This window comes from Pygoscelis adeliae, unplaced genomic scaffold (genome assembly GCF_000699105.1).
Source record: "Pygoscelis adeliae isolate BGI_AS28 unplaced genomic scaffold, ASM69910v1 Scaffold100, whole genome shotgun sequence".
Lineage (NCBI taxonomy): Eukaryota > Metazoa > Chordata > Aves > Sphenisciformes > Spheniscidae > Pygoscelis > Pygoscelis adeliae.
The window spans coordinates 2,132,867-2,149,426 of NW_008824034.1; the positions used below are offsets into that span (position 1 = coordinate 2,132,867).

At 41.8% G+C, this 16,560-nt stretch overlaps 1 protein-coding gene across 1 annotated transcript in view; it reads left to right on the forward strand.

The window, feature by feature from the left end:
• Positions 1-6,161: 6,161 nt before the first annotated feature.
• The window catches only part of KIAA1210 (KIAA1210 ortholog), a gene marked incomplete at its 3' end in the record, with an annotated part of 27,795 nt that continues 17,396 nt past the window's right edge, over positions 6,162-16,560 (forward strand). Inside the window, exons 1-3 of the mRNA XM_009331304.1 lie at positions 6,162-6,228; positions 11,173-11,341; positions 15,924-16,053. Coding sequence (XP_009329579.1) covers positions 6,162-6,228; positions 11,173-11,341; positions 15,924-16,053 — 366 coding nt within the window. The remainder of the gene's footprint in view (positions 6,229-11,172; positions 11,342-15,923; positions 16,054-16,560) is intronic.

The following is a 16,560-nucleotide window of genomic DNA, read 5'->3' on the forward strand; positions in this document are numbered from 1 at the left end:
TTGCCTGTGCTTAGATCATGACTATGTCATGCCAGCCTTGATTTGAGCAAAGTTCTGTCACATTTCTCCTGACTGGTGCAGTCCAGAAAATGCACTTGAAAAACTATGTGATAAATTATTATCAGGGATAGGCTATTCAGAAACATTTTACTTAGCTTTTGACAAACAGGTAGATATTTGCTCTGTTGTCTGAGCAGATACAAACTTGCAGTGGAGATCCTTGCACTGACAGCAACTACACAAGGTCATGCTAATAAGCACTGCAGAGTAATTAGGTGTATGAGGGCAGCTTGAAGTGGCAGGTCCAAAACAGGTTAATCTGTCTGGCATGGGTGCCAAGTGTTGCAAAGCTGTGGTAGCTTGGACTTCAGTTTCGCCTCTCGAGCTGAGTACAAACCAACAGCTGCTCTGCTACTGATACCTGCCTCAGGTTTAAGGTAACACAGGTCTGTGTATGTATGCTGCAGTCGTGTCCCCACGTTCAGGGAGACCGTTCTGCAGTGATTTAGCAAATGGCATGACTGCTGAGGGGGAGTGAGTCTGTGGAGATGGGGCAGGATGCAGGGGACAGAAGCATTCACTCAGTTCCTGGACTGGTAACAGAGTGCATTTCCACTGTTTTCTGTAGTAGTTTATGAATGTTTTTGTCTCATTTGCCCTTCCCCCTTCTTATCCTTCTGGCTTCTTACACAATTACAGACGGAGCCTGTGTGACTGTATGAAAGGCATTTCCTCCTGTTACTTTTTTTTTTAAGTCGGCTTCAGCCCACCAGCTGCTTTCCATTAGTGTTACACACACACACACTAGGAGGGCAGCACATAATGCTTCAGACACTGCTGAATAGCAGAAATCCTTCAGAATCATTGTCAGACAGAGGCTTCTCAAAGCAGATTGTAGGTAAAAAGAGTTCAGCACATTGGAACCTGTCTTCTGGCAAGCCTTCTTGGAGAAGCCAAGGTGTGGGAACAGAGGGCGGTGAGGGGGTGTTGTCTGAATGCAAAGTGTGAAAGCTGTGAATAGATCTCTTTATGTGAACAGTTGTTTGCTCTGGATATCTCGTCAAGGGTAGGAGCTGAATGTTGTCTGTTGCTATGGGGAATTAGGAACCCCTACTTGATCCTGGGAGAAAGTAGTTTATTGATATTAAATATTACCTAGTTACTTATCCAGACTTCCTAATGGCTACTATTGCTGTATTATTTGTGATCCTTGGAAAAGGACTTTAAACTTTCTTAAACTCTTCCTCCTTCTGTGGAAATTACGAGAGCTTTGTAAACTCCTCCCCTCACTGTTATCAGTGGAGGCAGTAGCAAGAGTCCTAATATAAAGTGCTGTTTGTGCTATTCTTTTATGCCTACCTAAAACAGTCATGGTCTGGCAAGGGACATACCAGCTAGGGGCTGGCAAATAAACCTGGGAATTTCATCCTAGAAACGCTATGCTCTAGAAGAGTACAATGGGATCAGCTGTGCAAGGTTAGATCCCAGTTCCTGCTGTCAGGTTGGGTCATACCCTGTTTCAGCAAAGCTGTTAGTGGGATCCCACACTATTCAGCATGTTCCCTGAATGTGGACCTTGAAGTGCAGTTCGCTCGGCTCATTGCATGGAGACCAAAGGGAGCTTTGTTTGTTGAGTTTTTGATATGCTCAAGGGATGTGAAAATTGAATAGAAATCTTGCTGGCTCTGCTGATGCTTTATGATTGACTGTGAAAATCCTGTTCCGTGGAGTTGCAGAGGGTAAACTTTACTTCATTTACTGTCATTGGATTAACGAGTTCATTGATAGTTTGCTTGTAGAGTTCCCAGAGAAGAAAGCAATCAACCACATTTTGTCAGAATGAAGTCCTCTAATGTGCTTTAATAAGACAGAGTAAAAATTTAACCTGTCAGTCACCTTTTGCTGCAGAATGTAATCTGAATACTAAACTATCCTGCATTCTGTGTTTTTTTGAAACTCAGTGCTCAGGAGAAATAGAGGGGCTTTCTCTGAGGTCCTGCAGTAGCTCGAAGTGTGTTCTGGGGGAGGCTGGCTGCAGGGTGGAGGCCTAGAGGACCAGATGAGGGGCATGCATTTCTCTATGCTGATCCATCTTGCTGTGCAAAGTGTGTGTCCTGAAATCTGGAGCATAAGCTTGATTTCAAATAATTTTTGTAGCCTGAAGGAAATTGGTCTTTAAAAGCTCCAAAGAGGCAAAAATTTCACCTCTTTCTCTTGGCTGCTTGCCATTGTCTGTCTTCTGTAGGCTATGAAGATGCTAACTGAATGCAGTGCCTCGTATTCTTGAGTCTTTATTTCCTCAAGCACTTATTTGTTAGGAAAGAGGCTGTTCAGGGTTCAGCATCTCCTTTGATCTCTCTGCCATAAGGCCTTCCGGAATGCTTATGCAGAAGCATGGGACTGAAGCTGAAGAAACACTAAAGGTGGGGTAGGAGCTTGCTTGCTGTGCAGTCTCTAAGTCTTCTGCTCCACTGGAGAGACAGCAAGGAGGCTGTGTCCCTTTTCTGAGGTTGAGCAGAAAGCGTTTCTGTTTGTCTTGAGCCTTTGTTAAACGCAGGAAACTCTGAGTCCTGTACAATGTTAACTTCCCAGGAGTCCTTAAATACACAAACCAAGCAGTGAAAGGGAATTGTCTTTTCTTCCTTTAGCATTTCCCCCCCCATATGATGTACATATTCTGTAATGTACTCAGCTGGTAAAAGGGAGTGGTCAGAACACCACCCTAGGACTTAATTTCTTTTGCCCTATCACTGCCCTCCCATAGAGCACTCCAAATATCTGTCCAGTTGACCCAGTTTGTAAAAGGGAGACAAGGATATTTCTCCTGTTCCCGGAGATTTCTTTTTTCTCTTAAGACTCATTAGTTCCTTTAATGAGTTGAAGAGCTCCAAGTGAATGCAACACAGTAGGGTTATTAATGGAAGTTTTGTATGGGATAGCAGGGAGCCTAGATCTAAATCATCAAATCAGGTGAGGGTAGTGATGATTGCTAACTAGGTCCCATTGCCTGCTTTGAAAGTAAAGCAAGCCCTGCAAATTTGTAGGAGTTTTATTGCTTTAAAATACACCTTGGCAATGCAAATAGGGTCTAGTAATGTCAGGTTTATTGTTGTGATTGCATCTGTATAGGAAGCCACTTCACTGTTTGCAAGTAATTAATTAATTCATAGGTGTAACAATCCAGCCCATCACCCTGTGCAAGGAGAGGTGAACACTGTGTAGTCAGTCCTTGCTGCTCTCAGCAAGCTTTCAGTCTTTTCCATGGCCTTACACAGGAATTGCTGCAGTGGACTTACTGGGCAGGGCCAGGTCTGGCTTTTAAGGTGTCTAGCAGAGACTCAGCACCTTGTTTGTACTGTACCTCTGCAGCAGGAGGCCTGTGCGTATGCAGGGATTGCAAATGCTGTTTGAGAGAGGATTAAGAACATGATTAGAAAGTTGTAGACTGGGGAAATGTGCCCGCTGTTCCACTTCTAGTGGGAAGCAAACAGTAGCTGGGACTTGACAACTCTACTACCTTGGCCAGCCGTAGCTATCAGTCTGTCACTGCTCTGCCTTGACTGCTCCCCCTCTGCGAGCTCCTTCTTCCAGCTGTCCTCTAGCATCTCCTAGCCTGAAGAGTATCAGAAATACTGCTCCAAAAGGCCATTTATTTAACCTGATATTTTTATCACTAAAAATCAATACACATACAGTATTTGTTTAAAACTTTGTCTCTAATGGCATAATGCTCTGGGAAAGCTCACAGGGTGCACATGGTTAGTACAGCTGATTGAACTGAATGTACATGGTATTGATACATCCTGACAGTGCATCTGTCAGCTGTCATTAAGGCCTGGAAGTGGTGAATGTCTGAAGGTTCGATCAGTTAATGCCTCTGCACTCACATGTATTTGTATTGATGGGGTTTTGTCCTCTTTTTCTCCATTACGTTGATCCCTGGGCTAGAGTTTGTTGCTCAGAACACTCGCTAGCTGTTCTCTGTAAAGTACAACTCACTGCCACCAGAAGTTGAAGTCTAAGTGTCATCTAATTGCTAACTTTCCTTCAGGTACGTCATCAAGCTTTTAATGATGGAACTTACACTTTGCTATAAATATATTTTTTTTTCTTGTAATTTAAATACTTGCTAACTTAAAGCTTGGAAAAATCTGTGATGACTTCCCTCACCTCAAGTCACTGTTCAGTTCACTGGAAAAAGATGATACTGTGATGAGGTATACAAAGGAACCAAACCATTAGGTCCTAAATGGGGCACATTTGCAGACAACCCATGCACCCTTGCAATTGACACCTGACTTCCATATACCCCAGAGAACTCAGCTATAAAATCGAATGAATGCAGCAGCTGATTTGACTGTGAAGAGACCGCCTCGGAGCTGAACTGCTTTGCAATTATAGTTCTACTTGTATAAAAGATATACCAGTTGGAAATAAATGCTTGCAGTTGTAATAAACACAGCAGTCAAAATATCTCCAAAGGCTGGAAGGATTCTGAGTGAGCAGCTGAGATGATTGAGTAATTTAAATAAATGTAGAGCCGGTGAAAACAAAGCTGGATCTGAAAGCAGCATTTTCTCTTGCTTTGATTTTATTGAAGGTGGGTAAAGCAGAAGTTAGAGATCTAAATGAGCCCAATGTCAGGCCCACTCACATTCTGTGAAAATAAGCTCAAGTCTGGGGACTTGCCAGTTTGTCCTTGTAAATTTGTTGAGTGCTTTCTTGATGTTTTATTTCAAATGCATTTCCCTTTCCCTCAAGAAAAATCTGACATAATCAATATGCATGGTGTATAAAGTTGAGGGGGAAAATTGGAACCGAATTTCTTTTTAATACAGAGAAAGAGTCTATGAGAAAGTCTGCTGATGACCACTTTAATCAAAATATGCAGGAAATGCAGACATTTCCATGGGTAATTGATGAGACATGGGGAAAAAAGGGAGAAGAGTTGAATGATTATGATCATCCAAAAGGAAAAATCTTAAAAGTCTTATTTTTTGTTGCTTCTCAATATTGTCTAATCAGTGTGGATGATACAGAAGAAATAGAATAGTTTATTGATTGGCCAAATTAGTATAGAATCATAATCTTGCTTGCTGTTGAGATACTTAACTTGGCAGTATCGTTATACCACTTTGAGGTGGAAAATTGTTAGATGAGGTCTATGCAGAAAAGGGAGCAGGATTTGTTTCTGGGTATTTTCATTTGTTTGTAAAGATTTCTTACTCTTTAAGTCTTGACACAACATATTGGAACTGCTAGCTATGTAAATGTATCACCTAGATGTCTTCCATAACAAAGGACAGTATTTATGAGCTGCCCTGCTAAACTGTCACATTTCCATTGTTGCCTGACATTTGTACTGTAACTCTTGTGGTCTGCTGCTTAATTCCTTTGTCTCTGACAGACACCCATTTAGGAGCCTTGGAAAATACAAAGTGGAGCCAGTTAACATTGAATGATCTTAAAACTAGGCTGAACTTTTGTTTTCATCGGGGAGGAAGATGATGCCATTAGCTAATTTGGTTGATCAATAGCCCTGCTTGCGATAAGGTTTCAAAGCTTGTGGCTAAAAGCTGATTGCACTGGGTCCAAAATAAATTTGATCTATTGGTTTCCACAAATGTAGCATAGCCTAGGATGATGCTTCAGTGCTGATGCTTAACTAATTTTAATAATGCTGACAGATTAGCCTGGTGCCTGCTGTGAGGACACTGTAATACATGAACCCTCGGCAGCAGAACACTTACTTAAGATGTTTTTTAGAGTAGCATGGAGCTGTCACTCTCTAACAAAGAGCAATCATGAAGGTTCATTATTCTGAGACTGGGAAGCATTGCAGTCTTTGCTGAGCAAGTTTAATGACATCTTTCATTAATGCAAACTTTGATCCTGGTTTCCTAAAAAGAGAGAGGTACTGGCAAGAAATTAGACTGGTTTGTTAGTTTTGGCTGGAGAAGTAAGTGTTACTGAAAAATGATGAAAAGGTCTGTGGCCGAAGTGCAAAAAAGTGTGCAAGGCATGTTTGTGATAAGCATTTGGGTATGCAGTTTCAGAAAGGATCCAGCCATGTTCTTTCTTTATGCTGGGTGAGACCATATTCTGCTGGGAAGGTGGGCTAAAATTTAACTGATGCTCATCTCTATTTCAGTGACTATATCATGGCTACGGGGCCAACAGAGGTCACACAGTCACCTGAAACAGGAGAGACAGTTGAAGAGTGCACAGGTAAGCAGTTGTTCTCCGAATGTATAGCTGATTTGAAAGTCAAGATTTACTTTCTTCAGGTCGGGGGGTCTGTAGTGACTTGTTTTGCAGTGTTGTTTTGCTTTTTGTAGTGTAAAAAAAAATGCTGTGTGATTTTGTCAGCTGGCAATATTATGGGAAAGATCTTTTAACGTGCAGTACTGGAGGGTTGTAACCTGATGGAGGATATTCTTTTCCGATTCTGGCTTGGATTTTCAAAAACAGGATGTTAGAGCTTGAAGGGCTGATTGTTGTGCCTGCTTTGATGGATCCTGCAGAACTGGGAGCTGAGCCTGTTAGCCAGCCTCTGTCTGTGGGAGCTGTACCCCCACTGCAGCCTCATTCTCTGCTTCTGGCCACAGACAACCATTTGTTACTTATTCTTTAATCTAGTGGCATGGGCTGATGCAAACAGCCATGAGGGAATGGAATAACAGGCAAGAAAGGACAATATCTCACTTATGCCAAAGAGTTGTCTTAAAGGAAATCCCCTTTGCCAGCGTTCAGACTATTCTTGAGGAGATAGGTGAATATGAAGAACAGCATCGTGGCTGAGGCATTTCAGGAGAAGCGGCTGTCATATCACTTGATTTTTTTTCCTTTTCTTTGGCTAATGTCTTGCAGTCGTCTTAAATGTTTGTGTTTCAAAGGTCATCTTGCTTTATCCTTTAGAAATACATTTGCCACCATCAGAATATTGGTAGAACAGAGAAGCAAATGGCAAAGTGACTGTTAGTTGAACTTTGCACGGCAGATAGATAGGGGTGACGAAAGTGTAATGATGGATGCTCAGCAGTGACTGCTTTCTTAAATTTATAATTTAGTTTATCACATAATCCAGCGCTATCCATGACATACCAGTGAGCTTGTGTGAAACCCATGCATGCAAATTTTGTACTCGGGTTCACTAGAAGATTCAGAAAATGGATCAAATTGTGACCTGGGTGACAGGAAAGGCAGGAGATGGCTTGCTGTCTTAAGCGTTGGCTCCAAAATCACCAGTAATAGTTCTGTCTCTAACTGAACCAAAATTTAAAAAACTTAAAAGCTGCTGCGCTATTGCTGAAGTATTCAAGAGACACTTGACTGGACCTGGATAAAGCCATTTTAGGATCTTTTGTTTACTTCCCATGTAATGTAGGATTGCCTCACCTCTTCCTCCTCATAGCTTTAATTGGCTTGTGATGCAAAGGCTCTAGGAGGCTAAAATTCCCAGCCTTCACAGTCTAGTCAATTAGACTAATTTCTTGAGGTTTACTGTATTGTCTGACTAGTGGTAGAGGGCTTCCGATGCCTGCTGCTCCTTCTGGATGGCAGTAACCAGGTCACTGTCCAAAAACTGTCAGCACCCAATGTTAGCCTTACTGAATTCCATGATTTAATTGTCTTTCTGGCAATATCAGGTATTTTTTATGAAGCTAGAATCATGGTATTTTCTGAGAATCTTGTCTGTGGGGTTTTTTAATCATGTGTTTTTATTGGTGAAAGTATCTAGTCCTTGGATTGTGGAAAATGTGTCCTGAACACACCTTAGGAAGTCAGAGAGTATGGAAGATCCCAAAATTAACTGTTTAATTTAAATATGATAATTGAGCTCCCAAATCAGATGTTCCCTATGCTTTTTACAGTCTCAATTTGGCACTGGAAAAAGCATCTTTTTCTCTTCTATCTTGTTATAGGGAAGAACCATGCAAAGAGCAGAAAGACATGCATTAATTCTCTCTTTGCATAGGAGAAACAGTGAAAGAGGCAGTACACAAACCAGTAAAAAATACAGAATAAACAAACTTTACAGAGAGAGCAAAATGGTTAGTCCTGCTCCTCTTCTGTTATAGTGGGCTAAGTCATAGTTAGTATAAGCAAATAATTTTTGGGAATGCTTTTGCTTTTTAGGGCAGTAGCCTTTACATTTAATCTTTTATTTTTAATGCTATAACATTGAAGATTGGTAACTGTAAGAATTCAAAAATCATGAGTCATTATTCATCAGTGGGTGAAGGGGAAATAAGCATAGTTGTCTGAGCTTGGATTTTCTCTCCTTGCTTTGACTGGATTTTTGATATGCAATGAATTTTTTCCATTTTAAGTAATAAGATCCTCTTGTATATTATTAGTTCAAGTATCACAGAGCACTCTACCAATTTAGTGATATGTTGGGCTACTTCACAGTGCACTGAAATGTAGGCACCTTTAAATTAAATGTGGCATCCTTTTAATGGTGTGCGAAACCAGTGCACAACTGTTCGCAGCAGGAAACGAATATGAACACCGTCTTTCTGAACTGTGTCTTTATTGACAAATGCTCTCACATAGAGCAGTCCCACAGTTTTCATATGCATGCAGCACTAAGTGTCTAGTAGTGATTTTATCTTTTTTTTGTGTAATAATATGGCAAGTGCCCATCTTCTGGAACTTCAGGGAAGCTTACTGTTTTCTCCTTCATCTGAAACAGCTGAAGGCATGCAGCTGAGCAGAGCGTGGCTGAAGAGGAATTATTGCTGGCGGGGGTGTGCCGTACACATCAGTAATAAATTAGAAGCTAGAGAAGGCACTGAAGTAACTGATGTGTCTGCATGAGAGGACTCTCTGTTGCGCAATGATACCCGAGTGTTGTCCCATGCCATCTGAGGTTTATGCACTGGCAGTGTTTGCAAATCCTTTCCATGGGCTCAATTCTAAAGTTAGCACCACTTCTGATCTAAACAAGTATTCGGAGTAGTACCTTGGCAATGTTATCCTTTGTGGTAGGACTTATATCTGTTTCTCTAGACACTTCTTTTTTTGTTGTTATTGTGTTGTGGTTTGTTTTTTGTTTTTTTTTTAAACATTCCCCTGGTTCTCTGGAAATACCAGCATCTAATTAAGCTCATCAGTAATGCTTGCACTAGAATCAAACTTGCGTTCTGTCCATACCACTGTCAGCTGACCAGTGTACATGATGATGTCCTTGTTTTTCATTTAGACTGCATTTAAGTTGCAGAGCTTTCTGCACGCAGCAGTCTGCCATTTTGTTCTTTGAGTCATTGGACTGTGTTAGCAGACATTGCTGAATTGATAATTTTGGGGCACTGCTTTCATGAAACTTTTAAATCTTTTGTTTTGCTCATCTAAAATAAACCAACTCAGCTTTGACAAGTTTCCTGGGAGAATACCATATATGTTGTCTAATTGCTGATATGAATGGCAGTAATGGTAGGGAGACCTTTCGAAAGACTCTGTACAGGACACTCAACACGCTTGTTTTATTTGAGAGGCGCTATGGTCTTACGGTTGCTGTGTGACCTGTCTTCTCTTAGCAGCTCTTGCTATGGGTGCAGCATGAAACTTATTGAGCCCCGTGAGAGTCTTAGCAAATCCAGAAGCCTTGGGGTCAGCTCTGTAGTCTGGGGCAGGCAATATAACCTGTATGTTTTCTGTGACTCTCTCATTCAATTACTGCCTGATAAGCAGCAGTGGAAGATAAAAAGGTCTTCCACTGATAAACCCTCCATAGAAGCACCACGTTCCATTATTATTCAGATGAGTGGGACTCCATTGATAGTTTTGCTTTACATGGTTTGAAAGATAATTTGGTCTCAGTGACAGCCCAAGTCACTTGAAAAGCAATGTGCAGGTCTTCCCTGGCTGCTACTGCTCTGCAGAGAGGTAGCCATTTCATCAGTCCGTGCCGGACAGTGTAGCAGCATCCTTGTATGTCTTGATGCATGGTGCTGGGACTGGTCTTGAGAGCAGGGAGGAGACAGGGTGAGTAGATCTCAGTATCATTGTTTATTTCTCAAAGTGGCTACTGTCTGATGCAGCTGTGTGGTGGCACAGTTTCAGCCTAGATAAGGCCCATTGGCAGAGATCTCTACATGTACAGGGCACACGTTGAGACAGAGCATCGCCGACTAAATCATTGCTGGGAAAAGACAATAATTGTGTTGAAATAATGCCTTGCTTATGAAGGAGTCTTCCAGCTGTGGGCATTTATTATGCCAACTGCGGTAAAGTATTAATTGAACAATGAATTTGGCTCAGATATGCGGTGATGTTATTGCTCTGCGTATGTATTTAAGTCAATCGCAGGGATCTTAGTACAATAGCTTGACCCACACCACTCCAAATTGACCCCTCAATGTAAGGGTCCATGACAAAATGCAGCTCTTGTGCACTTAAAAGAAAATATAAATACGAATGTTAAAGTATCTTAGGTTATTAAAAATGAAAGAAGTCAGTGATGTTTTGTATGGCTTATTTTGTTCTTTTTGTATTTCTTTTCATTTGGACAATGGAAAATCTGAAATCAGATTAATAGTTTTCTAATTGTGTTCTCAGGGCTGCTATGTTTGGGGGTTTCACGTCCTGCAGGGCAGTGTCTTAATTTAAGTTTGCTCCATTGTCCTTGGAGGAGTTGTTGATTTTATTTTGGGGCAGTGGTTTAATGTGGAAACAGATATTTTGGTTTTAGATTTTATAAATTCTTTTGCCAGTTTCAATCTTTTTGCTAAATTTTGAATATCCTTCAGGTGTTGTCTCCTTACAGCACTGAGGAAAGAGAAAGCAGAACTAAACCGAGCTAAGTAAAGAACAATAAGGGTTGACATCAATTTTTTAATTGAAAATGTATCAAGTATGATTGGCATGATCACTGTTCAGTTGTAGGGTAGATACATTCTCTATATAAGGTTTATTTTTCATAAACTGGAACCTAAGTAGGCACCACTATTGTCAGCTTAATGCCAGCGTTGCTTTATAGGCAGCAAATACAAGAACTGCAGCTTCACCTTTCACTGGACTCCAGCACTGAATTATTTACAAAGGAGCTGACTAAAACTGAATGGGCTGCTCTAGCTTTGAGGCTTCCTCCAGAATTTAAGAGATAACATTCTCCAAGCTAAGCAACACCTCCAGCTTCCATAAATTTTCATTTTTCTCATGTTGCAGGAAAGAAAAAATCCAAATTTCAGACTTTCAAGAACTTCTTTGCCAAGAAGAAAAGGAAAGAGCCTCCACCTCCCAGGGGGGAGAGTAATTTAAAACCTAGCCAGTCCAGCAGCGATGTCAGCATCTCTGTGCTCGACACTACTGCGCTTCATTCACCGAAGGAGGTTGGGTAAGCTGGCGGGGAAGGAAAATAAATAAATAAAAGCAGACCTCTCACAGCAGTAGGATGAAAATGTAAGTTGGCCCCTTAGGAGCAACCTCTGTCCAAGTTTGTGCAAAACAAGCCCTAATGCTGATGAAGGAATTTCAGGAATTTCCTCTTTCTTTGCTAGTGCTTCAAAAGCCAGCCTGGAGAGGAGGGGGAGGGCAGCCAGGGGCAGGGGTGATCCAGCCTCTTAGTCTAAAACTGCAGATAGCCCAGATTGTTTTGATTGGTTTTAGTGTTTGAAATCTGTGCTGGAAGGTCTGATCAGCGGCAACTTTAGAAGAGGATGATGGCTGAATAGTGCTAATACAGAGAATATGTGTGAAGTTGAGTTGCTACTTTGTAGCATAAATGGTGCCCTCCCTCATGGAAGTGTATTATCAGTATGAGATTGCTGCTTTAACCTTTTTACGTAGCCATTTAGGTATAGATAACAACTGAAGGCCTCTAGTTTTGTGTCAGCTACCCCTGACGGCCTGTGCACGTGAGTGAGGTTTGCAAGTCCTTAAGGTGTGTCCAGAGCAATTCTCAAATCCCTGAATGATGTTAGTTCAAAAACTTGGTCCACCTATTAGCTTGCACTGCTAACACTGCTTCACTGATAACTTCAGACCATCGAGCTATACAACACTTCCATTGCTCATCTCTGACTGAATCTGGGGTGGGACAACCCTCTGAACATGGCTATGACTCTCACCAGGGGTGTCATGCATCGGTATCTGGCAACGTATAATTTGGCTGTTTTCCAACTCCCCACCTTCCTCACACTCCCCTGTTAGCTACTCAGCCAGGCCTCTCTTTGGATTACCCTAGGTCTGGAGTTGTGGAGCTGGAGACTAACAAAGTGTGACAAAACACCGGTCACATCCTATGTTTTGCAGTGTTTTGTTGGAGGAGACGTTGGACGGGTGTGACACTGGCAGAGGGCATGAATAGGTGACTAGAGTGGGACATGCTGAAATCAGCATTGCTGCCAAATGCTTTGTATCATCAAATAATGCATTTGGTGGAGCTGGATGCTACGTTTCTTCTGGTGGAACAGCTTATAGATGTTACTTTCTCATGGGTGCTTGTTCCTCCTTGCACCACCTTTTCCCACTCTCTGTTGTGTTCATGCAACAGCATCATGGAAATGATCTGGGAATGAAACAACAATCTCTTTATTTTGTTTGTTAGCATAACAGCAACAGAGTAAGTGACCACACAACCAGTCCCCTGGGGTAAGGGGAATTAGAGTGACTCAGCTAACCCAGTCCAAAAGCTTAGGAACAGCTGAGCTTACCCCATCAGCCCATAGGAGGGATCTGGCTTAAAATCAGCTGTCTGCTCCAGAGGCAGTGTGGGTGTGAACTCTTTCTCTTGCCCTTAACCAAGTACTTCAAGTCCAATTGCTGTTTACCTCAGCACTATCATCCAGTGATTAAGAACTGTTTTGCAAGATCAGAGATCAGGAAGTGAGTAAAACCCTTCTGTTTTTTCCCTTAGAGATAGGATTAGATGGACTATCAAAAAAAATTAGAGGATATGTTTGTGCTACTTGAAAACCCTATCATGTCCAGACCCTGCACGGCATAAGCATGCTTTGTAAGTACGTAGAGAAACTGAACAACATAATCCTTTGGAAAACCTGATCCTGAAAGCCAGTGGAAATACAACTTGTGAAGGGTTTATAGCAGGGCCCTGAGCTTTGCAATTTCTGGCACGCAGAATATCAAAACCAATCCTAGAACAATGCTGTTGTTTGTTTGTTCTTGAGGCAGAAGCACTGGTTTTCTTTTTTTCCTTCTTTATTTTTTTAAACCATGTAATCTTTTTAAAATCTAACTTTTCTGAATAGTAACCAGAGACCAAACCCCCAGATATGCCAAATGCTTCTTGTAACAGCCAAAGGGATGTGCCCAGATGTCAGGGGGCTATAGGGAATCAATGGGATTGGGCATCTGTGAAGGGGAAGGGAGCATTATGTGCCACTGCCTCTTTATCTTCCGAGGGGCATGTGTTTTGAATTGAAATGGAACAACCATGATGGCAAAATTAAAGCATGTGCCATGGACAACTTATTGTCTGTATCATCAAAAGGATAAAAGACCTTACGTAGAGGAAAATTGGGTCCCAAACAGTCTTATTCCAGTTAAAAAAACTTTGAGCAGAAAAAATTCCTGGGACGATATGGAAAATTGTCCTGGTCTTTGTAATGAATACTCACTCCTTTGGCAGGCTGCAGTTGTTTTTGAGAGAGCAGCTACCTGAAGGAATTATGTGACCTTTCTTTCCCCTACCTGAAACACTAATAAAAGGAATGGGGTTGCGGCAGTAAGAAGTGGAAGATAGCACAGGCCATGATGAGCTTAGGAGCCACTTTATAGCTGGCTGTAGAGTCCCATCGTTTCGTCAGTCATGGCAGCTCAAGTGTTGCTACACATGAATGAATTGAGCATTTGTATAGGGAAATCAGTGTGGAGATACAGTGGCTAAAACATCTGGGGGTTTAGCTAACAGTGCATCTTTAGCTTCAGTGCAGATATAAACACACTGCCTGGAATTACAGGTGAACGTATATTTGCATATAAGAGACTCATCTGTACTAAAGCTGCAGTTAATTCTATATTTAATCCAATGCTCTTTTTGTGACTGCCAGAAGAAAATACAGTAATTCTCTTGCAAACACCTATGATACATATGCAGAGAGAGAAAGAAAGAAACAGATCTTGTACTGGCAGTCTCAAGAACAAGGAAACCTCAGCTCTTATTGCTAAAGAATTCCAAGTAAAGGAAGTGAGGAAATTCCCAGTTAAAAAGGTTAATACCTCCAAATGCACATGCATTCTTTGCAGTAAATAAAATATGCCAACTAATAATGAATATACATTACAGTAAATAAAAGTTGCTTGACACTGTCTTTCTGAATGCAGTAAAATTGTCTTGCCCATATAGAGTGTCTTTCATACTGAAAAGGGCTCTAAAATGAAACACGTGAAAAGATGGGATAGCTTCATTCACTCTAATGATGAAATAAGGCATGTGCCTTACTTGCGTGTAGAACTGCTGTCTTATAAACTAACGCAGACATTAACTATTACATATAATGGGAGGAAGCACGAACTCTGACCTGTGCTGTGGGAGAACGAGCTCAGATTGTGTTCGACACAACATAAACACAGAGCAAAATTATTTTGTCCTACTGTGAGACGCGGCATAACTGTATACTGATTGACTATACCTTTGGGACAACAGGAGGGTTAGTCAAGCAGACAAAGGAGATGTTGTCTTCGGAGATGTAAAGAAGGGAGGTACAGGAGGAAAAAGAGTCATTTGTTTGGGGTTTTTTACATGGTGTATTTACTTTAGGAAAGTTCACAGCCTTTCAGGGCTTTCTTTTAAAAAAAGAGAGAATCTGGGGTTAGGCAAATAGCAGAGACCTCTTCTATTTGATTTCCTTGCAGAAGAGTGTTAGACTTACTGGATTTTCCTTGTCAGAGTTCTGTTCCTAATCATCCCCTGTTACCCAGAGTCAAACTTTCAGAGGCAATGAGCATTGCCTGCATGGCAGCTGAGCCAAGGAATCCTTATAACTTGTGGGTTATGAGGCTAGCAGCCAACAACATGAGAGTATTCTCTGTTGTTTTCCAGTTAAGTGCTAGAATGAAATCCTGGTAGAGACCATCCTTGTGGTCTTTTGGACAAAGTAATGTACAGACAGTGCCTGCCTATGCTGGTGGAACTTGGTGGATAAAAGATTTGGAGCCTTCCTTGTCGTGCCACCCAAGTGCAAAATTTTCCCTGCACAACCTAGTAGCCCAACCCCAGTCAATCTCAGCTGATTATAACTCAGTTAACAGCTGAACACCCAGTGAGCACAGAAGCAAAGCAGGAATATCTTACCTGGGTACTTTAACTGTGGCCATGGACACTTGTCCCATCTACATTTTTTAATATGCTTGGGATCTGGTGATGTTCATGATACAGGTGAACAGAATTGTTTTTATTGCTGGACCTTAAAGTATTTGAATCAAGTTTCCTAATGCAGTGGAATTACATTTTCTGCCTGCATTTGCAAGAAGGGGAAAAATAATCCACAATCTGTGGCAGGTATGACACACACCAGGCTGCAAATGTTGTGTCCTGAATGTCTTATGCTGGGTACATTCCCACCAAAGGAGGGCAGGGGACTCCTGTCGCCCCCCTCTGCGCTGTAAACATCTCTCAGGGTGGCATGCATCCAACTAAATCTCAGCATCTGGCCTAATCACCCTGGACTCCCTCTCTAGTCCACAGAGACTGGTGTGTGTGTTCAATGCAGATGCTGAGTACATCTGAAAAGAGACACCTGCATTCGATCAGCATCCTAAAAAGTGTTTCTTCCTCCCTTCTGAGTATAAAAGGAGCTAGCAGTGACTACCTTAGGCAGCTAACATGCAGAAATCTGAAGTTAAGTGAGATGCATCCCACCCTGGCCTCTTTATGATCCCTCTGCCCTGGTGAAGTGGTGCAGGGAAGTGTTGGAGGGCTGTACCCACTGCATTGACCACTCTTGCTTCCTTCCCAGGCCCAAAGGAAGCATGGGAAACAAAGCTTTGTCCCATGACAGCGTCTTCATTTTTGAGTCTGCACCAGGAAATGTGGCAGGTGACATGTTGTCTCAGGAAAACATACCAGGAAGAGTGAAAACTTTGCAGGTGAGAACATTTGCCCCTCATTCATGGTGCTGCTTTGTATTAGCTGTATCCTAGGAAACTCTGTTGCTTGATTCCTCTGCTGTGTGCCTTAAGACTTTGCTGACTAAAGTGTCCAAAGCCAGATTTACTACTTTTGGATCTATTCTGCCTCTTGGAAGCTGCATCTTTGAGCAGTCCTGGTACTTTCAGCCTTGCCCAGGTCTCATAGTGTGCAAGTGACATGAATCCAGTTCACGGACTCTTGGAAACTTTCCTTAATGAGCATGTCCTCTTCCAGTGGAATGTCCATTCTTTACTTCATAGCTACTGCTTTTGGGTTAAGTCCATTTATTTATACTGTAGTGTGTCCCTTACACTTATTCTTTATATATTATTTATATGTTATTCTTTTTGGCAATTCTGGGTGTGATGTTTTCACTGTACATGCTAGCACCAGTGGCTGTGTAAGTGTGTGGGATGATGGACATGTCAGGGCACGCTTAGTGACAGCTTTATTTATATCATTAT